At 52.7% G+C, this 23,311-nt stretch overlaps 3 protein-coding genes across 4 annotated transcripts; 1 reads left to right on the top strand and 2 right to left on the bottom strand.

Moving 5' to 3' along the window:
• Window positions 1-1,252: 1,252 nt before the first annotated feature.
• LOC104057344 (fibrinogen-like protein 1-like protein) lies at window positions 1,253-8,097 on the bottom strand. The gene is made up of 4 exons (XM_054085447.1): window positions 7,938-8,097; window positions 5,815-5,958; window positions 3,290-3,352; window positions 1,253-2,275 (listed from the first exon to the last, which is right to left on the bottom strand). The coding sequence occupies exons 1-4, from the start codon at window positions 7,939-7,941 to the stop codon at window positions 1,641-1,643; spliced, it is 846 nt and encodes a 281-aa protein (XP_053941422.1). The 5' UTR covers window positions 7,942-8,097; the 3' UTR covers window positions 1,253-1,640.
• A 4,670-nt stretch (window positions 8,098-12,767) lies between these two features.
• LOC104057343 (fibrinogen-like protein 1-like protein) lies at window positions 12,768-16,179 on the top strand. Its single transcript, XM_054085429.1, has 3 exons — window positions 12,768-12,918; window positions 13,834-13,953; window positions 15,142-16,179. The coding sequence occupies exons 1-3, from the start codon at window positions 12,915-12,917 to the stop codon at window positions 15,774-15,776; spliced, it is 759 nt and encodes a 252-aa protein (XP_053941404.1). The 5' UTR covers window positions 12,768-12,914; the 3' UTR covers window positions 15,777-16,179.
• Window positions 16,180-17,251: 1,072 nt separating this feature from the next.
• On the bottom strand, window positions 17,252-21,166 carry LOC104057342 (fibrinogen-like protein 1-like protein). Of its 2 annotated transcripts, none has more exons than XM_054085428.1 (3): window positions 20,943-21,166; window positions 20,131-20,259; window positions 17,252-19,190 (listed from the first exon to the last, which is right to left on the bottom strand). In XM_054085428.1, exons 1-3 carry the CDS (start codon window positions 20,944-20,946, stop codon window positions 18,562-18,564), a joined length of 762 nt encoding a protein of 253 aa, XP_053941403.1. In that variant the 5' UTR covers window positions 20,947-21,166; the 3' UTR covers window positions 17,252-18,561. The 2 variants fall into 2 exon arrangements, with proteins under 2 accessions (XP_053941403.1, XP_053941402.1); XM_054085427.1 differs by having other exon boundaries at window positions 17,253-19,190; window positions 20,131-20,262; window positions 20,943-21,164.
• Window positions 21,167-23,311: the final 2,145 nt, after the last annotated feature.

The following is a 23,311-nucleotide window of genomic DNA, read 5'->3' as shown; positions in this document are numbered from 1 at the left end:
CCGGTCCGGAGAGACGAGCGGCGCCCGCGCCACGGCTGGCGGCGGCTGGCATTGCACTGTATGAGCCCCTCATTGCATTGTGTGTGCGCCCCGCACTGCACCGTGTGAGCCCCGCATTGCATAGTCTGAGCCCCGCATTGCAGTCTGAGCCACGCATTGCACCGTGTGAGCCCCGCATTGTACTGTGTGAGCCCCGCATTGCACAGTCCGAGCCCAGCACTGCACCGTGTGAGCTCCGCATTGCACCGTGTGAGCCGCGCATTGCACTGTGAGAGCCCCGCATTGCACAGCGTGAGCCCCGCTTTGCAGTCTGAGCCCCGCACTGCACCGTGTGGGCCTCACATTGCACCGTGTGCACTCCACATTGCATCCTGTGCACCCCACATTGCATTGTGTGCATCCCGCACTGCATCGTGTGTGCACCCCACATTGCAGCCCATATTCCACAGTGTGTGCACCCCGTGTGCAGCCCACATTGTACCCCATATTGCAGCCCTCACTGCATTCTTTGCACACCCAGCAATGCACTCCATGTGCACCCTACACTGCACCCCACATTGCACCCTGTGTGCGCCCCGCATTGCATTGTGTGTGCACCCCGTGTACACCCTGCATTGCACCCTACTGTGTACTGCACCCTGTGTGCAACCCACCGTGCACACTCTGTGTGCACCCCAATTTCACCCCACATTGTACCCCATGCGCACCCCGATTGCACCCTGTGTGCACCCCGTGCGTGCTCCACCTTGCACCCAGTCAGAACCCTGCAATGCGCTCTGCACTGCGCCCCACGATTCACCCTGTGTGCACCCCACATTGCGCCCCATGCACACTCTACATTGCACCCCACATTGCACCCTGTGCCCACCCCACGCTGCACCCTGCATTGAAACCTGAATTTCACCGCTCATTGCACCCCACTGTGCACATCCCATACCCCACTGTGTGCACCCCACACCCTGCTGCATGCATCCCACTCTGCTCCCTGCTGTGAGCACCCCAAACTGTGAATGGGGTGATGCTGTGGGAAGACGTTCCCCATGACAGGTCCCTCCTGAGCCCTCCTGTGAAGACCTCGGGTCCCTCAGCTCAACGTAACCCAATTTCATATTCTCACATTCATTGCTGTGAGGATGACTCCGGCCTTTTTCCCTCCATACACCCCAAAACTCCAACCCCAGCGCCTCCTACGAGATCTCTTGTCTCAGGGGAACCCAGCAGAGATACAGAACAGATGTTCATTAGTGGCAAATGAGCTCAAGGAAGCAAATTTATTGGGATGCTTTACCAGGCGCAGAGTACATGGACATTGTGGCACGTAGCTTTTTCTCTTGCCATGAGTTCTGGAGGCAGCTATGAAACTGTGATGAAAAGTCCCTCCAGGGCTGAGGGTCCTCCTCCCGCAAGTGGAAAGCACAAATTTCCCAAGTGATTTGTTTATTCTTGATTATGAACTTAATACCAAGGAATCATTAGCAAGCACAGGGGAAAGAGCCAAGCAGAGGGGGAGCCTGCACTCAGAGAAGGGAATCTCACCAGCCCCTCCTACCCTCGGGCTCCTCTCTCTGCTCCAGAAAGGCTCAAGCTCTTTGGCCATGCACAACGAGAGCGTCCAGCGTGGACAAGAAGAAGAAGAAGCACTAACAGTATGTGGCTGGTTTGATAAGGATAAGGGAGGACTTGCAGTTCCCTTTGCAGAGGTTGCCCCATGTCAGACCACCCTTGAAATTCAGCCGTACAGAATAACACGCTGAGTACCACCACCCACCCTCATAGCTGTAGGCACAGTTCCTACTGTAAGTGTCCTGATCCCGATCCTTTGTGGAGAACTTCATGTTGTCTTGCATGTTGTTGGGATTGTCTGAGGTCATGGCATCCCCTGCCGTTCCTGAGTACGCTCCCAGCCGCAGCCGGTAGCCGTGTGGCTCATCTTCCACGCTGAAGAGATTGTAGTCTGCGATGTGGATGACATCTTTGGAGTCCTGGATGACAAACCTGACCTGGTAGACCTTCTGCTTGGCGATCTGATGGATGTACTCGGTGCCCAGCCAGTACTCGCTGCGCACACTCCCAAAGCCGTACTTGTAGGTGCTCCAGGACTCTGCCCAGGTGACTGGTGTGTCTTTCTGGTTCCTCTGGATGACCGTCCAGCCCCCGTTGGTCACATTCATCTCGCAGTACACCACAAGGTGGTGGAGCCCTTTTGGCTGGATGATGTAGACACCACTGTGGCTGCCAGCAGGGATCTCGCTGCAGTCCTTGGGCCAACCTGGGGCTGGAAATAGATGGTTATTAAGTCTGATGCAACGAGACACTGAAAGCACCTGATATTTCTTTTGTGCCCATATCTTTGGCACACACGTTCTTGGCCTATATTCCTGCCACGTGCTCACAGGGGTGAATCAAACCCTTGAACTGATCAGTGCAAGAGTTGAGCTTCATATCTTCATGGAATCATAGAATGCTTTCGGTTGAAAGGGACCTTAAAGCCCATCTAGTTCCACCCCCTGCCATGGGCAGGGACACCTCCCACTGGATCAGGGGCTCCAAGCCCCATCCAACCTGGCCTTGAACACCTCCAGGGATGGGGCAGCCACCACTGCTCTGGGCAACCTGGGCCAGGGCCTCCCCATCCTCATCTTCCTAATTACTTCCTAATGTCTAATCTAAATCTTCCCCTTTCCAATTTAAAGCTATTTCCCTTCGTCCTCTCCCTGCACTCCCTTATCCAGAGCCCCTCCCCAGCTTTCATGGAGCCCTTTTCAGTACTGGAAGCTGCTCCAAGGTCTCCCTGCAGCCTTCTCTTCTCCAGACTCAACAACCCCAACTCTCTCAGCCTCTCCTCATACAGGAGGTTCTCCAGCCCTCAGATCATCTCCATGGCCTCCTCTGAACTCACTCCAACAGCTCCATGTCCTTCCTGTGCTGAGGACTCCAGAACTGAACGCAGGGCTCCAGGTGAGTTCTCATGAGAGCAGTGCAGAGGGGCAGAATTCCCTCCCTCACCCTGTGGGTCAAGCTTCCTTTAACACTTTCCAGACTGGGTCTTTAGGTGGAAAATTCCATATGCTAAATTACCTCATCAACTACAGAGTGCAGGACATGGCTGGCAATAGTCTCCCCAAGGTTACGAGCTGTGGTATCTCTTCAGCCTATCAGAAAAATCAACATCTTTCCTGGGAGGACCCAGGGCACACGTACGATAAGGGATAAGGTGACTGAGAGCTCTTCATGAGACCAGCAATGGCGAAACCTGATGAGCAGATGTACACCTGGAGAAGAGACTTACCACGGACTGCCGGTCGGTGAGGGCCAATGTCTCTGGCCTGTCGAACATGTTGGCCATCATTATCTGAATTAACAAGAAGAGAGGATACAGGAGTGAGTGCTGAGAGCACACATGTCAAATGCCTGCTGGGACAGCATGATCTTCTCCATATGACCTTTCTGTCATTCTATTGTTACTCTTAATTCCAGAAGGACTTTGCCATGTCAGATATCAGGTAGTTGGTGGTTTGGAGGAATTTACATGGTGTTAGAATGGGGCAGATGCTTCCTTGGTGAGAAGGATTGGGGCACACTCTGTGGGTGAATCACCCCAAATGTTGGTGGCACCACTGGAAAGATCAGAGACTCAGAGAATGAGAGAATGTCCTGAGTTGGAAGGGACCCACAGGGATCATCAAGTCCACCTCCTGTCAATGCACAGGACAACCCCGACAATCACACCATGGGGCTGAGGGATTTGACTTCTGGAATATTGTCAGTGTTGGTGCTGTGACTGCTTCCCTGGGAGCTGTTCCAGGGCTCCACCACCCTCTGGGGGAAGAACCTTTTCCTCATGTCCAACCTAACCCTCCCCTGGCACAGCTTCCTGCCATTCCCTCGGCTCCTGTCCTTGGTCACCAGAGAGAAGAGCTCAGCGCCTGCTCCTCCTCCTCCTCCTCCTCCTCCTCCCCGTGTGAGGAAGATGGTCATTAAAATTCAGTAACTAGGAAAGGACTGAGGAAGAAGGGAGATTAGAAGGGGTTGAAATGTGAGAGCAGAAAACTGGTGCAAGTCTGTGGAGTTGGGAGAGGGGCTCTATTCACCGGGGTCAGGAGGGAATGTGACAGGGGTTTCTGGAGGAAAGGGTGGTTTAGAGTGAATTAATGCAATTCATTTCCAAGAACATCTGTGTGTCCACTGATGTCTCAATCACAGAAATGGTTCAAAGCCTTCTGGAGTCACAAAAGCCATCGGGTCCCCTCCCTGAAACAGGCACCTAACCCTGCAGCCTCTCCTTCCTGACATCCTCAAATATCTGCTCCCTGCTTTCACTCTCAGCTGATTTCCTATCCTCTCTCTAATGAAGTATTTATCTGAAGCCTCTTGCACTGCATATAAACGCATTCCTTCTCCTACTACACCTTTTTTCATCATCGCTTCCTCCTCCATGGTCTTCTTGACTTGAGGATAAACCATTCAGTTGTTCAGCCTTCCCTGACACAGTGTGATACAATACATGGAATATTTCAAAGTGGGATATCTTGATTTAAGCTACAGTTGAGTTTTGTCCGGGCAGTTGGGGTTTTGGAAAGTCAGACAGCATGTCCCTCTGATAGCATGTTTTCTTTCTCTGATTGCATGTTTTCCTTAAAACAATGTTTTCCAGACATTGTTCTTTGAAGATGATAACGCCTTCTGTGAAGTATGATCTGTGCTGAACCACCTGTTTGCAGTATTTTTCTGTCTTAACACCAAGGACAAGCAGAGAGCTGGAGCCAGCTCTAAATTAGCAAGAGTTTTGACTGTTGGAAAGTTTCATAACATTAAAATTAGATTTTGGAAAGTAATAGAATATGCATAAGATGTCTGGGGAAACTTATACATATGCATGTAATTGGGAAATATCTTCCCTACCAGCTTTTATCTGGTGGCACAGGATTGATGGAAATCATTCCTGCATATTGCCCAGGGCTGATAAAGGCTGCTTGCTTTCTAAAACTCCAAAACGAGTCTTAGAAAATTGTATTTACTATCATTTTCGGTATCAGTGTGCCTGCCAGATTTTTGACCCCCTTTCTCTTGACTGGGTCCAAATATATCCCAAAGCCCACCAGTGAATGAGGTGGTTGACCTGAGGCTGTGTGGAGTGGGAAACACTCATGTAACGTGGTCCAGAGGACTTCCCCACCGTGGTATTTACTTTTACGACAGCCACATGAAGCTATTCATCCACGTTCATTTTGTAAGCCAGGGTCTGCCTGTGCTCCTCTCTGCCTTCACTTCCCATCTGTTTGGAAGCACTCCTCCATAATTCAAGACCTTTGAACGTTAGCCTGTTGTCTCTGGAGTCCCTCCCTGCTTACCCATCTTGCACTCCTGCTGCTGATGTTTTCAGAGCACCCTACCAGTGGTCTGGGTGAGAGATGAGCATGAAGTCCAGAGCACAACCCCTTTTTCTCATCAGATTTGCAGTTCTTGGTGAAGCCCAAGCTCTTGTCTTGGTCACGGGTGCTCTCTGTGTTGGCAGTGTCCTGACAGCTGACCTCTGCAATGAAGGCTGATGTGAAACCAGCGCAAAACACTTGGACCTTAGAGACAGAAGAAGTTTGTGCCAGACAAGAGAAGAGACAGGCAACAAGCAGAGGACGACCCTGAGGTGATTCTTGTTCCTACAAGACAGCCTACACTGCATTGGCACTGCCCACGCATAAGAGGAGCATTCTTTCTCCATGTCACAGGGGTCTGGTGAGGCTGGTGAGGAGGTCTGGGTAGGGTCTAACAGAACATGACCTTGTTTGCCTCCCCCTGGTGTAATGGTGCACTTACCAGTCTGGGAGGACTCTGGGGGGACATTCAAAATTTCATCCACCGTGCCGTTTAAGAGATGCAAGTTTCTTATGTCAATGGCAGGAAGAGATGCTGCCAGGGCCAGCAGGCAGGTGAAAAGCAGGAGACAAAGGTGTTGAGTAGCTGAAATGGGAGAAAAGAAGACAGAGATGAGCTTTTGAGAGCCATAAATCCCATCTACTTGCAGAATAAAATAGGAAAATAAAACTCTATGTGTAGAGCTCCCTCTTGGAGCTATCAGTCCCAGTTCACTCCTTTAGATGTGCTGTCATATGCTCAGTGGCAGGAGGCCTTAGTTGTTGGCATCTGCTGGTGGTGGTGTTTGAGGCAGAAGAGGTGCGAAAACCTCATCCAAACCCTGAGTGACTGTAAATCAGAATTCCCTGTAAAATCCTAGTCTCAGGGCTGGACATAGCAAGCAGGGTGAGCATGAAGGGAGGAATCCCCTTCTGTCTCAGGTCCCATCATGCTCCTATCATAGAATCATAGAATCACCAGGTTGGAAGGGACACACTGGGTCATTGAGTCCAACCATTCCTAACACTCCCTTAAACCATGTCCCTCAGCACTTCATCCACCCGTTCCTTAAACACCTCCAGGGAAGGTGACTCGACCACCTCCCTGGGCAGCCTCTGACAGTGCCCAATGACCCTTTCTGTGAAAAATTTTTTCATCATGTCCAGCGTGAACCTCTGCTTGTGGAGCTTGAGGCCATTCCCCCTTGTCCTGTCCTCTGTCACTTGGGAGAAGAGCCCAGCTCCCTCCTCTCCACAACCTCCTTTCAGGCAGTTGTAGAGAGCAATAAGGTCTCCCCTCAGCCTCCTCTTCTCCAGGCTAAACAACCCCAGCTCTCTCAGCCGCTCCTCGTAAGACTTGTTCTCCAGCCCCCTCACCAGCTTTGTTGCTCTTCTCTGGACACACTCCAGAGCCTCAACATCCTTCTTGTGGTGAGGGGTCCAGAACTGAACACAGTACTCAAGGTGTGGTCTCACCAGTGCTGAGTCCAGGGGCAGAATCCCCTGCCTGGACCTGCTGGCCACGCTGTTTCTGATCCAAGCCAAGATGCCATGGCCTTCTTGGTCACCTGGGCACACTGTTGGCTCATGTTCAGTCACTGTCAACCAGCACCCCCAGGTCCCTCTCCATGCAGTTTTCTAGCCAGACTTCTCCTAGTCTGTAGCTGCACAGAGTTGTTGTGCCCCAAGTGCAGGACCCGGCATTTGGCCTTGTTGAACCTCATGCCATTGGCCTCGGCCCAGCAGTCCAGCCTGTTCAGATCCCTCTGCAGAGCCTCCCTACAGATCCACACTTCCTCCCAGCTTAGTGTCATCTGCAAACTTGCTGAGGGTGCACTCAATGCCTTCATCCAGGTCATTGATAAAGACATTGAACAGAGCTGGACCCAGTACTGAGCCCTGAGGAACCCCACTTGTGACTGGCCTCCAGCTGGAGTTAACTCCATTGACCACCACTCTCTGGGCCATCCAACCAGTTTTCAACCCAGGAGAGTGTGCGCCTGTCCAGGCCAGAGGCTGACAGTTTCTGAAGCAGAATGCTGTGAGAAACTGTGTCAAAGGCTTTACTGAAGTCCAAGAAGACTCCATCCACAGCCTTTCCCTCATCCAGTAGTTGAGTCACTTTGTCATACCTGCATTTGGCACCATTCCCTGAGACTACTAAGAAGGAAGACCAAGGATTCTGGCCTGGAAGGGGGATGTGTGATTACAGCCACACTAGACACGAGCACCCTGTTCTGGGAATGCTCAGAGCCATCCCAGTCATTTCTGCTCATTGTGGTTTTGCACCAAGTGTATTTTAAACACACTTCAGTCCAATCAATTCGCTTCTCAGTTCCTACATAACATACAGACTTCTGCTCCACTTCGCAGGCCGGGCAGAGGGAGCCTGGCCTATGTAATAGATTGAGCATTGGGATGGCCAGAGTGTGGGGAGAAGGGGGCCCTGTGGAAGACAACATGCCAGGATGCCCTGAGACCTACAGCCACACACAATCATGTCTTCCCCTCCTCTCCCATCCCATCCCATCCCATCCCATCTCATCCCATCCCATCCCATCCCATCCCATCCCATCCCATCCTCACCCATGTCTTCTCTGCAGGGACCCTGTGGAGCGCGAAGCCAAGCCGTTTTGGCTTGGTTGGAGGGGTGTCAACCCTGAAAGTTATAGGGCTCAGCAGGTGAGGGGGTGGAGGCACAAGACCCAAACCACAACACGTGTCCTCTGTTTGGCAACCAGAGCACTGGTTTGTGGCTTATTTGCTCTCCGTCATTACGTGCTATGTCCTCGGACAATGGAGGCTGTGTCTCACCGAGATGAAGGGCTTTCTTCAGAGTCAAAGCAAATAATTCAACACCAATAAGTGATTGCCTTCAACCAGCCGCGATTTAAGTGCGCGGCTGCCCCCCCTGCCCTGGCAGGGTTTCCCCAGGGAACGGCATCCTCTGGGCACCTCTGCGCATTTCAACTCATAAGTAAATACCCAGTTGACCTTCCTTCTCCTGGATGGACATCAAACGTCAGGTGTAAATCACTCTCTCCAGAGCAGGCAATGAGTCCAACAGCCCCTGGGAACCCCATTAGACCCTTCAGGAAAGAGGTACTCTAGTGTTCCACGCAAATTGTGTGCCCAGCTTCAGAAAGTGCCACTCCAGATGCCCCCTGATGTGCCTGTTCTGCCACGACCAGGCTGCTCCTTGTGCAATGTGCACTGTGGTCTCCCCCACAGCAGTCACAAGGGCGTTTTGGGTATCGTGATGTAACACTGATGTAAAATGGTCCCATTTCAAGCTCCTCTCAGCTATGATGAATGCTCACACAATGGGTTTTGTACAGAAAATGCCAGACCATCCTTTCCCTGGGGATTGATACCCATGGTATTCTGTTATGAGGACTCCTGTACCCCAGCATCCACCTTGTGCTGGACAGGACAAGATGGCCAGAGCCTAAGGAGGAGCAGGCTGGGCTTTTCATAGAGTCATAGAACCACAGAATGTCCTGAGTTGGAAGGGATCCACAAGGATCCTTGAGTCCAACTCCTGTCCCTGCATGGGACAACCCCGACAATCACACTGTGGGGCTGAGGAACTTGGCCAAACGCTTCTGGAATATTATCAGCCTTGGCGCTGTGACTGCTTCCCTGAGAGCTGTTCCAGGGCTCCACCACCCTCTGGGGAAGAACCTTTTCCTCATGTCCAACCTAACCCTCCCCTGGCACAGCTTCCTGCCATTCCCTTGGCTCCTGTCCTTGGTCACCAGAGAGAAGAGCTCAGCGCCTGCTCCTCCTCCTCCCCGTGTGAGGAAGCTGCGGAGCGCGATGAGGTCTCCCCTCAGCCTCCTCCAGGCTGAACAGACCCAGGGACATCAGCTGCTCTTCACACTCTTCCCCTCCAAACCCTTCCCCAGCTCTGTGCCCTCCTCTGGATGCTCTCCAGTACCTTTAGATCCTTTTAATCCTGTGGCCCCAGAACTGCCCCCAGTGTTCAAGGTGGAGCCGCCCCAGTGTGGAGCAGAGCGGGACAATCCCCTCCCTGGCCCGGCTGGCGATGCCGTGCTGGATGCACCCACGACACGGTTGCCCTCTTGGCTGCCAGGGCCCTGCTGGCTCATGGTCAGCTTGTTGTCACCCAGCACCCCCAGATCCCTTTCCGCAGGGCTGCTCTCCAGTTTGTTCCCAGCATGGCTGGTGAACGTTGGTGGTGAACGCTCTTGCTCACACCCTCCTGTGCTGCTGCTTCTGCTCAACAGCAGGTGCAACAAAGGCAGACAGCCCAGACAGACACCCTTAGCAGAGCTGCACCAGCAGATTCCAGTTGCTGGTCAGCTTTTCCAGGAGGCTGGTGTTTGGGTTAGGGTGTGCTAAGTAAACACAAGGAAGATCATAGAGGGGATTTCTCTCAAATCCCAGCTCTGCCCTGGGCTCAGCTCCTGCGCAGTACGTGTTTGACATTGGACAGTTGTGGCAGAGAGCTGTTCATCTGGAAAAATGTAGCCAGGAGAGTGAGTGAAGGGATTATTCACTTCCATGTGTGAGATGATAGCTGGAGTGCTGTGTCCTGCATGAGGTTCCCCCATACACCACAGCAACTAAAGCTTTAGGAGGAGTCCAGCTAAGACCACAAATACTGTTGAGGGAGGAGCACATTGTATATGTGGACAGGCTGAGAAAGATGGGCTGGTTCAGCCAGGGGAATCATAGAATCGTAGAATGGTTTGGGTGGGAAGGGACCTCAAAGCCCATCCAGTCCCACCCCCTGCCATGGGCAGGGACACCTCCCACTGGATCAGGGGCTCCAAGCCCCATCCAACCTGGCCCTGAACACCTCCAGGGATGGGGCAGCCACCACTGCTCTGGGCAACCTGGGCCAGGGCCTCCCCACCCTCACCACAAAATATTTCTGCCTAAGCTCTCATGTCAGTCTCCTCTCTTGCAGGACAAAGCCATTCCCCCTCATCTCATCCCTGCACTCCCTGATCCAGAGCCCCTCCCCAGCTTTCCTGGAGCCCCTTTCAGCACTGGAAGCTGCTCTAAGGTCTCCCTGGATCCTTCTCTTCTCCAGGCTGAACAACCCCAACTCTCTCAGACTGTCCTCATACAGGTTGTGCTCCAGCCCTCGGATCATCTCTGTGGCCTCCTCTGGGCCTGCAGTGATCCCTGTTGCCACCAGTGATCCCAGGCTGGCTCCCTGCAGCCTTCCTGCCGGCCCTGGCACAGGACCTCACCACGCTCCAAGGAGTTGCACTGCTCAGCACTGACATTAGCTCCAAGCGCAGCTCATGTGAGCCACTCAGTCACCCAATTTCCCCTCTCTCACAGAAAGGGGACATGGCCCCTCTGCCTAGGATCCTTCTTCCCAGGGTTGTTTGGGCCCTTCTCCCTCCCTGGACTTGTGAGTCCTGCTTTTATGATTCTCCCAAACTAAATGAAACTGTGGAGATGGGCACCTAACCTCTAACCGAGCAAGCAGATGTGTGATCTAAGGGTTCAGATGAAAGATGATCCTGGAATCCGTTATCTTGGAGAGATCTGGATGCCACTGTCCATCCAGACCTGCAGGTTGCATAGCTTGATGTGGGCTCCTGTGGTACGTGAAGTCTGGTAGGAGCCTCAGCTTGACACTGGCTTGCTGTGAACATCAGGTTTAAACCTGTGCCGTGAACAAAACATCTGGTCAATAGGCTACTAAAAGCAACAAACCAACATAGGAGAAGAAAGTAGAGGGGCCACATCTTTACCCTCTTAAGACTGGCTTGACAATCCGGTGGAGCTGTCTGCACCTTTTGGCATCAAGAGCAGCCATCCCGAACAGTCTCTCCTGAGAACATTTTTCTCCTTAGAGGGAGCAAACCCTGATGGACATTTATGGGGATAAGACTGCATCTGCAGGATATCATAGAATAGTTTGGGTTTGAAGGGACCTTAAAGATCATCCAATTCCACCCACTGCCATGGGCAGGGACATCCCACTGGCTCAGGCTGCCCAAAGCCCATCCAACCTGGCCTTGAACCCCTCCAGGGATGGGGCAGCCACAACTTCCCTGGACAATCTGTTCCAATGTCTCACTGCTCTCATGGTGAAGAAATTCTTCCTAATGTCCAGTCTAAATCTGCCCCTCTCCAGTTTATAAACATTCTTCCTCATCCTATCCCCACAAGCCTTTATGAACAGCCCCTCTCCAGCTTTCCTGCAGCCCCTTCAGGTACTGGAAGATCACTATAAGATCTCCTCTGAGCCTTCTCTTCTCCAGGCTGAACAACCCCAACTCTCTCAGCCTGTCCTCGTAGGGAAGGTGCTCCAGCCCCTGCATCATCTTTGTAGCCTCCTCTGGACCCATTCCAACAGCTCCATCTCCTTCTTCTCTTGAGGATTCTAGAACTGGACACAATATTCCAGATGAGGTCCCAAAAGAGAGGAATAGAGGAGCAGAATCCCTTCCCTTCCCCTGCTGGTCATGCTGCTTTTGATGCAGCCCAGGACACGGTAGAGCTCTTATGTAGAGCTTCTCATCATTCAGCACCCCAAGTCCTTCTCAGCTCTCAATCACATCATCCCCCATCGTGTACTGAAATTGGGGACTGCCCTGACCAAGGTGTAGGACCTTACACTTGGCCTTGTGGAACCACATGAGGTTCTCACAGCCCCACTTCTCCAGCCTGTCCAAGTCCCTCTGGATGACATCCTGTCTTTCCAGTGTTGCAACTACACCACTCAGCTTGGTGTCATCTGCAAACTTGCTGAGGGTCCACTTGATCTCACTGTCAGTATCATTGATGAAGATACTAAACAGCACTGGTCCCAGTATGGACCTCTGAGGGACACCACTTGTCACAGATTTCCATCTGGACTTTGAGCCATTGAGTCATTGACCACTACTCTGGGTATCACCAGACCAAGTCAAGGATTGGGAAGGAGAATGGCAAAGGGATCCCTGTTTGTTACCTGGAGCTCTTCCTCTCCCTTCAGAGCACACGGGTTGGAGTGCCAGGGGACACTGTGCATACAGGGACTTCTGGCTACCAGGCACTTCTTCCAGCCCAATGACTTCACTCATTGATCCTGAGGCAGTGGAGGGTTAGTTACCAAGCAGGCACGTCTCTTGAGGACCTGTCCCCATCTTTCCAAGGTTACCTTTGGGATTAGGCACACGGGAGCCCTAATCTCTCCTCCATTGCTGGTTTCTGTGTGTATGTCCTTAAAAAGCTGGGTCTCTCCACTTCGTTTTCATCGTGGCTCTCCACAATTTGTTCCAAGTGAGCAATTCACGTGCAATGTTTGTGTAGCTGGGAGAGTCAATAATTGAAATCCCTCACCATGGAGGGGGTTATTTTGTAATTCTCTGGATGGCAGGGCATGACCCCTCCCCTCGGGGGCTTTAGTTGTGCTGTCATGGGATCTGAAAAGTGCTCAAGTCACAATCTGCAAGTGCCTCCTTGTTCCTCTACAAATAACCAGCACGAACACAAGTGGGTGTGTGCGGTGCCTATAAAGTCATCGTGGAAAGCTCGTCATGGGAGGGTGCACCACTGGATTCCTGCTGTCTGCTCGGCCGTGCTGCTGTGATGGGTGAGTTCTCTTCCCAGTGGCACACTGCATTCTGGTGTGGTGCTGGGCTCGAAAAAGGCCTGACCAGGGTGAGTATACAAAGGCACATGGTGATCAGCGGGACAGCAGATGTGATCTCACCTGGGTGATGCCTGCTGCCAGGCCCCCTGCTACCAGAAGGGATGCAAGCCCAAAGCACCAAATGACACATCTCTTTGGTGCCAGCCTGTGCTTTCCTCAGGCTACCCATGACCTTTGTTCCCATGTCCTGATGAAGGAAGATAACATGGAGATCTAGATTTTGTCTTGGTCACTTCCCTTCCTGACCAATGCTTGCAGCACACGTGGTTGCACAGAGGTCCTTCTCCAAGCTTGACAGCATCTCCCCCAGTAACTGAGCCAGGGCAGATGTAGGGGTGTGCTGGTGGCCAGCAGAGAGCGTCCTCGATTGTGTCACTGTGTTGGCCCAGGGGACTTCCTCCTGTCTGCTTGGGAGCTGGCATCTGTGCAACAGGAGCCATCCTTTGGATCTGTTTTCCTGCAAGCTCTCATTGGGCTTGAGTGGTTTGTATAAGTGGTTTCAGTGTGATTACCTCAAAAAGAACTATTTCTTGTGATCCCTCCCCTCTGGCAATCTACTCTCTCCAGATCTATCTGTGTCATTGTCCTCTCTTAGCTACTCTTGGGCTGTATGTTCTGAGAACAGATCTGCAGGTTGCTGTCTGGAACAGGGAAGGAGCTGGTCAGGAGGGTGACAAAGCCATTTCTCACCTCACGCCACTCCTGCAGGGGCAGAGCTTGCACCGAAGCTGCAGCTCCCACCACCCCGGGAGACCCTGCTCCCGCCTGGTCCTGCTCTGCCTCCCCTGGTCTGAGCTGCCTGGGGCTCGGGGGCTGCCTGGGGGTCCTGACAGTGATGGGTACTTTCCTCCCCAGGGCTTCAGGCTGGGACACATCGTCTCCACAGAGACCTTGTCCTTCTACCCATCGTGGTGGGGATGTTTCTCCTCTGCGCAAGCGCTGGCCCAACAACACCCGCTCCCAGCTCCCGGAATGGTAAGTATGGAATGGGTGCAGGGCACCGGCTGGCACCAAGGCACGGAGCAGGGAAGTGTCTCCCTAGCTCAGCACTGATTCTCAGCCTGCTGAGCACTAGGAAGACAAACCAGCAACCAGGCTGATGCACAACACAAGAACAGATTGTCCAGAGCAGTGGTGGCTGCCCCATCCCTGGAGGTGTCCCAGGCCAGGTTGGATGGGGCTTGGAGCCCCTGATCCAGTGGGAGGTGTCCCTGCCCATGGCAGGGGGTGGAACTGGATGGGCTTTGAGGTCCCTTCCAACCCAAACCATTCTGTGATTCTATGGCTTGCCAGATAATCAGCCTGACACCAGTCAAGCCATCATCTCCTGCTTGGTGGCTCCATCCCCACACACTGTAAATCGGCAGGATTGCTCAGCCATGCCTGTGTCTTTCTACCTCTCAGTTAGAGGAGAGATCCTCCCCGACAGGAGGATGTTTTTTAGCTCTTGTTGAATTAGGAGCACTCCCTTCCTGTAAGGGAGTGTTATGCTCCCTGCAAGTCCTATGTGCCCGAGAATGGGCTGAATCAGAATTACCCTCAGCAAATTGTCCTTCATCAGACACAAAACAAGCAAAACAAATGAGACAGCAAATTAGTTTGACAAGTAAGTCATGACAGGTCAACCCAGCTAAGAGGCCAACCGCAACAAGCTGGGGGAAGATATCCCCGTGAGATTGAGGTAGAACTTAACCTTCCTTTACAATGCCATGACTCCCAGAGAAAACATACATTTTTGTTGCATATCCTTCCCCAGTGGAGAACGTTGGACGCTTTTGATCCTTGCAAGTGCTGCATCTGAACATACCAAGGGCCTTGCGAGAGGGCCAGATGTATTTGGAGGACATTACTGGCATATGAAAGATATTTCCCCCTCTTTTCTTGGCCAGATGCATTAGAAGGCTCCAAGTGGAATAGCAAGTCATGAGAAAGAGATCCTAGGGCTCTTGTCAGAGCCACTGTCTCAATGTCTTAGCCATTCAGTCGCCCTGCGGATGAGCCAGAGGGTGAACCACTCTACGCTGCAGAGCAGGCCACAGATAAAACCAGGCTTTTTGTCCTTAGTCCTCACTCCCCTGCAGGAGTTTCTTATTGCCCTTGACAGACTCATAAGTTCCTTCTCTCTCCCACCCCAAACTGTGTTTGCTACTGCTGCTGTTGTAGGGTTCCCTCCAGATTGCAGCCGTCTCCGCAAGAACAGCCCCAGCGGGGTGTACGTCATCCAACCAGCAAAGTCTCCCCCACGGGTGGTGTGGTGCGACATGGACACTGAAGGCAAGGGCTGGACAGTTGTCCAGAGAAACTCTTATGACACTGAGCTCATGTGGAAGCAATCTTGGACCACCTACAAGTACGGCTTTGGGAACGTGCAGAGCGATTACTGGCTGGGCACCGAGTACCTGCATCTCCTGACCCAGCAGGGCACCTACAAGGTCCGCTTCATCGTGAGGAACAAAGCCAACGTCACTCATTACGCTGAGTACGACATTTTCAGGGTGGAGAGCGAGGCCAGCGGGTACCCGCTGCGTCTGGGCCGCTTTTCTGGTGATGGGGATGACTATCTGACCAGCTACTACCCCAAGAAGGGGGGCATACATGACAACATGAAGTTTAGCACGACTGACAAAGACCAGGACCAGTACAGCGGCAACTGTGCCAACAGCTATGGGGGCTGGTGGTATGACCGGTGCCATAACGTCCTGCTCAATGCCAAAAAACAAATCCTTTGGCCAGGATTCTGTGATAAGGGCGACTGCTCATCCTCCCTCATCCTGGTCAAACCCACAGATGTGTGCTGACCGTGCCACAGCTCGCAGCCTCCCAGGAGTTTGGGGCAATGCCACCATCCCCAGCTGAGTGCCCCGTTCCTATGCATGCCAGCAGTCCCTGCCTGTCCCGATGCATGTCCTGCGCTGCCCAAAGGTCCCACACCATCCCCAGCTCAAGCACAGCAGCTCTGGGGCTCAGGAGCAGCTTCCCAGAGCCCCGGGCACGTGGGCAGCTTTGCCCAGTGCTGCGGTGCCGGTCGGCACTGGGACACAGGCCCTGGTTGGGGTGGATACATCCACTCCTGTCCTGGGGAGGAGGAGACAGTGTGAGTTCCCTTCCCTGTGCGATCGGTGCATCCCTGCTTTGCCTCAGCCATGCTCCCTCCCTGAGCCCCACGCACCCCTCAACTCTGCAATAAACCCTGGAGCCAGACCTTGCTGCCTTGTGTCTACCTGCCACCGTGACACTGCACATAAGGGTGGGAGCTCCCTCTGTCCAGTCTGCAGGGTGGTGAACCTGAAGGAAAGCAGGTGCATTATGCCCTGTCCCTGGAGGTGTTGAAGGCCAAGTTAGATGGGGCTTGGAGCCCCGATCCAGTGGGAGGTGTCCCTGCCCATGGCAGCGGATGGAACTGGATGGGTTTTGAGGTCCCTTCCAACCCAAACCATTCCATGATTCTATGATTATGCAGGTCCTCTCCCACGCAAGGAGGCCCACCTGCCCAAAGGATGCCAGATCTCCCTGGGACACACAGAGCTCACATCCCCCAGGGCAGTGTGGTGGGTGCTGTTTTCAAGTTGATTTGCTCAGTTAGGTTGGCTGTGGAGCTAATTCTGCTCCCAGGCTGAGATGGTGCACAGCTCATGTGATGTTCAGGGGGTTTGTACTGCTTTTTCCAAAATATTTCAATGTCCCATAGCCTGACAACAATTTCCCCTGCAGCCGCCTGTCCCCAGATCAGCGAGTACCATGAGCTCTTCTCCCTTTGGTACCGTTACTGTGCACGGCTGAGTACAATTGAATCATAGCCTCATAGAACGCTCTGGGGTGGAAGGGACCTTTACAGCTCATCCAGCCCAACCCCCCTGCAGGAGCATAGAGATCTCAGCACCCTGCAGCAAGTGCATATGGACCCAAGCTGATCCAGGGCTCTTGAAATCCTGGGATCCTTGCCATGTCTGACTGCCTCAGCTCTTAAACCTGCCCTGGATCTGCCAGTCATGCAGTGCAGTGTTGGCCCTGCAGTGCTGCTGTCCCTTTCTTCCCTGTCCACTCTTCCTGTTACCTCCCAAGGCCTGGGCCAGCATCCCCAAGGTTAGGAAGACAGGATGATGCTGGCCCGCCCTGCTCTCCCTGGCCAGCTCCAGGTCACGGGTAGTAAGGCTGAATCGAGTTGATGCTTCCCTTCGACCCTCACTGCTTTCTCTTGGCCATGTGGCACTGCATTCCCTCTGTGAAAGGTCCCCACCTTGAAACACAACGTTCTTAAGTGAAAGTTTTGTCTTTAATTCCTTGTTTGAGTCTTTTCCCTTTGAAAATCTTTTCTTACTGCACAAGAACCTTTGGGTTTGCTCCTGGCAAGGAACTGGGAGGAGCTGCGAGAATTTCCCAAACGAATGCATTTGGGTTGGGGCAAACCCAAGCACAGTTAGAGCCTGGCTGGAGAACGGATTGGGAGCAGCCCTGAGGAGAAGGACTTAGGGTGGTGGGGGAGAAGGTCAACTGGAGCTGGAAACATGAGCTCACAGCCCAGAAACCAACCGTGCCCTGGGCTGCATCCAAAGCAGTGGGACCAGCAGGGAGGGAGGGGATTCTGCCCCTCTGCTCCACTCTGGTGAGACCCCACCTGGAGCCCTGTGTCCAGTTCTGGAGTGCCCAGCACAGGAAGGACGTGGAGCTGTTGGAGCGAGTCCAGAGGAGGCCACGGAGATGATCCAAGGGCTGGAGCACATCCCACACAAGGCCAGGCTGAGAGATTTGGGGTTGTTCACCCTGGAGAAGAGAAGGCTGTGGGGACTCCTTAGAGCAGCTTCCAGCACTGAAAGGGGATCCAGGAAAGCTGGGGAGGGCCTCTTGTTCAGGGAGGGCAGGGAGAGGATGAGGGGAATGGTTTGAAGCTGCAAGAGGGGAGACTGAGATGAGATCTTAGGAGGAGGAGGCTGCCCCATCCCTGGAGGTGTTCAAGGCCAGGTTGGATGGGTCTTGGAGCAGCCTGATCCAAAGGGAAGTGTTCCTGCCCATGGCAGGGTGTGGGACTGGATGGGCTTTAAGGTCCTTTCTGACTCAAACCATTCCATGATTCTATGAAATGAAGAACGTCTGTGCAAGTTCTGAATGCAATTTTGCTCTGCAGGCTGATCCCAGACTGCTGCAGGGACAATGAGTGTGTGCGGGCGGCCGTGGCTCAGAGCAGCTCGGATCAGGTTGGTTAATGATGACTGATTTCTGCTGAAGCCGTCTAACCCCTCAAAGCAAAAATAGAATAAGACCTTTCTGTATCAGGAGATTTTTAGGTTTCTGAGCACTGTTTCTCCCCCACCCTCCGAAGGAACATGCTTGGAAACCGCTGTGTTTATAAAGACTTGTTCTAACAGTGATCCCTAAAGACCCACCACAGGTGAAAGATCAGACAAAGCAAGGAGCTTTGCTGCTTTTTCAAGATAAGAGGAAAAGAAAACAGCTCTTGATATACAGGAACAACCCTTTTCACCCCCAGCCAGGAAAACAGGCCCTGCAGGGTCTGTACTGGTACCCATACCAGGTTACCAGTACAGTACTGGTCTGGCCATGTGCAGACAAGAGGAGGAAGAAGCACTAATGGTACACAGCTGGTTTGATGAGGATGGCAGAAGCTTTGCAGTTCCTGCTGCAGAGGCTGCCCCATGTTATGGCCCCTTTGACGTTCAGCTGTACGGAATAACACGCTGAGTACCACCACCCACCCCCGTAGCTGTAGGCACAGTTCCTTCTGTACGTGTCCTGGTCCCGATCCTTTGTGGAGAACTTCATGTTGTTGTGCACCTTTCTGGGGTTATCTGAGTCCATGGCATCCCCTGCCGTCCCCGAGTACGCCCCCAGCCGCAGCCGGTAGCCCTGGGACTCATCATCCAGGCTGAAGAGGTTGTAGTTTGCAAACTTGATGTCGTTTGTGGCATCCCAGATGACAAAGCTGACCTGGTAGACCTTCTGCTTGGTGATTTGATGGATGTACTCAGTGCCCAGCCAGTAGTCGGTGTGCACGTTCCCAAAGCCGTACTTGTAGGTGAGCCAGGACTCGGCCCATGTGATCTCCGTGTCCTGCCGGTTCCTCTGGATGACCGTCCAGCCCCCGCCCATCATATTCATCTCACAGTACACCAAGATGGGGTGCAGCCCTGTGGGCTCAATGACATAGACACCGCTGGGGCTGCCAGAGGGGATCTCACTGCAGTCCTTGGGCCAATCTGGGACAGGAAAGACAGTTATTTAACAAAGGTCTATGCAACAGAACAAGATCATCTTTCACCCTGTGTCAGGAGAGGAGGACTTCTGGCCAGAGAACCTGGTGGACAGTCAGCTGTCCTAGCCCAGAGAAGTCAATATGCTTGGCTGCAGCACAGCATGAGTGGCCTCAGCACTCTGTTCCTCTTCCATATAGGACATCTGAGAGGAGGCAGCCCCAGTGGAAGGCTCCAGACCTACTGAGCTATGCTGGTATCAGGCCAAGAAACTGATACGGACACTAGTGGTCTACTTTGGGTCTCCTGAAAAAGGGATTGTGTCTATCAAACAGGGTCAAATGAGGAGGAAGGTGAAGATAACCTTAGCCCTGCCTGTGATTGAGGGAACAGGAGAAAAACGAACCCTTCAAGCATACCAACACCCTTACCAGTCTGCACAGCACATACACGCAGCACATGCACACACCCAGCACTGCAGCCTGCGGTAGGGTACACCTCCTCACATCCACCATTCTCCATCCAGGAGCAGGACCAGCACTAGGGATGCTGCAGGGCCCTTCCCCACCCAGATCCAGCTGTCCATGAGCACAGAATGCCACATCCCCACTGTGGTGTTAGGTGTGGTCTCCCCATGCCTTCAGCTTGCTTACTGCAAGATGCCCCACTGCAGTTAAGGTCATTCTGCCAGATGGGCAGAACTCCTCTCCAAAGCTGAGCAAACCTGGCATTGATGTTGCAACTCCTCATTCCACCAGCCTGTAGACACCACGGAGGTGGGGTTTGGATCTAAGGCATCATAGCACACCCTCTCCCAAGTGCTGTTTAACCAACACTACTCTGGCCCAGGGCGTGGGCTGGGGCTGTTCACCAGCCAAGGCTGACCCAGACCAAGGAACCGAAAGGGGTTGGTGAGAGCCTGTGATGCCCATGGAATTGTACCTACTGGTTTTCTTCAGAGCACTCGACGAAGTGTTGGAGGGAGACTTCTTGAAGATGTTTAGGGATTGGATATGCACGGATTGACTTGGGGGAGCCAAGAACAGCATGCAAGCAAGAAGTAGAAGGCACTGGGCTGCTAGAAAGAGAAGAGATGGAGAAAAGATCAAACATGACCCTCCCTCCAGAGAGACAGGAAATCATAGAATCATGGAACGGTTTGGGTCAGAAGGGATCTTAAAACCCATCTGGTTCCAAACCCCTGCTGTGGGCAGGGACACCTCCCACTGGATCAGGGGCTCCAAGCCCCATCCAACCTGGCCTTGAACACCTCCACGAATGGGGCAGCCACAACTGCTCTGGGCCACCTGCAGCTCTGCACAGTGTAACACAACCACTGGAGGTACAAGAGAGCACCAAGCATGCTGGGCAGCATCAGAGTGTTCCATGCAAGCTGGAAAGCTTGCCACAAGTCCTCAACTCTTCTGCCCAACAGGTCGATAACCTTACCTTTTCCCCTTAACCAGATCCTGAAAAGTCATGCACGAGACAGTTTTGGGTGGGTGGTGCAAAGAACCCAACAACCGCCTGAGCCACATTTCATTTCTGTCCCCTGAAGCAGGGCACCAGCTGGGGTGAACCAGAAGGTAGGACACCAGCTGCTGATGTTCAAAGAGGTTGCAAGCCCTCAGAGGGCTCTGATGCCATTGCTCCCCATCAGTGTGTGAGGACCAGTGCCTCTCCCCGTGGCTGGGCCACCTGGTCCGTGCTTCTCCCACCGCTAGCAAGGAGCGCACCGCTTCCCAGCCCCAGACTCACCCATGGTGTCCCTGCAGGAATTCTCTCCGCAGCACAAAGCTGTGGAGTGTCAGCTCTCACAGGGCATTTGTAGTGCCCTCTGTGGTGGGTGGGGTGAGTGGGTCCTACCCTCTCTCCCAGCTTGTTTTCTCCTGGAGGAGGGAATCAGCATGGGTTTCCTTTGTGCCCTAAGAAAGCACAAGCCAAGATGAAAGTACCTGTGGTTACAGTTCCACAGCTTCCTGAGCTGCAAAGAAAATAATGCCTGGGCCACCAAGAGTCCTTTTAGTCCTCTTCAGTGAGTGCTTCTCTTCTTGGATGGAATTTCCCCTGGGAACAGCATAGTTGGGAGCTTTGAAGAGTGCAGCTCAGCAAATAAACACTTGAATGCCAGTCACCAACCAGTGTGGAGAGCAAACACTGGGGCTGTCCCCACCTTCCACCATTCCAGCTTGGTGCTGCTGGGTTCTCATTTAGCGTGCCTTTAACAAACCCAACCCAGCTCTTGGTGGGGAAGTCTGAGCAGCCCAGAGACCCCTAGAGAGTTTGAATCATAGACTGTCCTGAGTTGGAAAGGACCCAAAAGGATCATCGAGTCCGATTTCTGTCCCTGCACAGGATAACCCAAACATTCACACCTCGTTCCCTCTCATCCTGTCCCTGCACTCCCTAATCAAGAGCCTCTCCCCAGCTTTCCTGGAGCCCCTTTCAGTACTGGAAGCTGCTCCAAGGTGTCCCCACAGCCTTCTCTTCTCCAGGCTGAACAACCCCAACTCTCTCAGCCTGTCCTTGTAAGCGATGTGCTCCAGCCCTCAGATCATCTCCGTGGCCTCCTCTGGATTCACTCTAACAGCTCCATGTCCTTCCTGTGCTGAGGACTCCAGAAGTGGACTCAGGGCTCCAGGTGGGGTCTCACCGGAGAGGAGCAGAGGGGCAGAATCCCCTCCCTCCCTGCTGGTCTCACTGCTTAGGATGCAGCCCAGGACATGGTTGGTTTCTGGGCTGTGAGCTCACATTGCTGTTTCCTATTGAGCTTCTCCTCCTCCAGCACATCTAGTTCTTCTCCTCAGGGCTACTCCAAATCCATTCTCCAGGCTCTAATTGTGCTTGGGATAGCCCTGACCCAGGGAAGATGGGAAGAACTCCATCCTCCTCCCTTCACTTCACAGCAATCCACCTGAGGGAAACCGGTGTTGGAAGGAACTGTGATTTCTACTCCCTCCAGAAGAAATAAACAGGCATCACCAGGGGATGTGGTCCTAGTGGGAAATGATCTGAACGTGGACGAGAACTGTGAGCTGCAGGATGAGCACACGGTGGCTCTGCTGTGTTACTGCAGGAGGAGAAGGTCCTTGCTTTATAGAACAGGGAACCACAGCCTGGAGCTTCAGCCCAGAGATTGCAGCTCAGGTTCCTTAACCATAAGCAGAACTGACAGCACGGCAGCGTTAAATGCAGCTGGAACATCAGCCCAGGTGGTTGAAGCTCCCCCAGGATCCGGGCGTACTTTGCAGTACTTTGTGTACTGGTAGGTTTTTCTGGTAGATGTTTTATCTAACATAAGTCCAGGTACCCAGGCAACACAGAGCACTGGAGATACCATGTGCATGGCTTTAAAAGTCTGGTTTTACTAGAAATATCTTCTTCAAGGAACTGGTTGGATTCAAAAAACATGTGGCCATGGCACTTGGGGACATGGTGTAGCAGGCACGGTGGGTTTGGTCTGACGGTTCGACCAGATGAGCTTAGAGAGCTTTTCCAACCTTAATGATTCCATGATTGTATAGTTTGGCCATTTGGTCATAGATATCATGTCTAAAAAATATGTATCAACAATTTATTCAAATCACCAAATTGAAGTCAGATGGGTTATGCAGTGGTGTAAAAGTAAATATGTGACAAAATGCTTTTAGGCAAATAATCAGAGGAGAAAGTAACTTCACATATTGTGGAATATAAGGGTATTATTATACACCAGTGTCTTTGTTACATCAGTATCAAGAGAAAGTTTTCCTACAGGTCACAGCCTGACCTTCCTTTAGTGCTGTTTAGGGTCAAAGTATCACAGAGTCATGGAACCATTAAGGTTGGAAAAGACCTCTAAGCTCATCCAGTCCAACCATCAGCCCAAACCATTATCCTGAAGCTCCACATCTACTCACTTTTTAAACACGTCCAGGGATGGAGATCCCACCACTGCCCTGGGCAGCCTCTGCCAGGGCTTCACCACTCTTTCCGTAAAGAAATTTTCCCTAATATCCAATCTAAAACTCCGCTGGCACAATGTGAGGCCATTTCCTCTCATCCTATCGCTTGTTATTTGGGGTCAGGAGAGTCAGAACTTTATTTTCGCCTGTTTATGCACTGCCCAGTACACAGTTTTTCTGTAT

This window comes from Cuculus canorus, chromosome 20, assembly GCF_017976375.1.
Source record: "Cuculus canorus isolate bCucCan1 chromosome 20, bCucCan1.pri, whole genome shotgun sequence".
In the NCBI taxonomy this organism is placed as follows: domain Eukaryota; kingdom Metazoa; phylum Chordata; class Aves; order Cuculiformes; family Cuculidae; genus Cuculus; species Cuculus canorus.
This window is presented reverse-complemented; position numbering and strand designations above follow the sequence as displayed.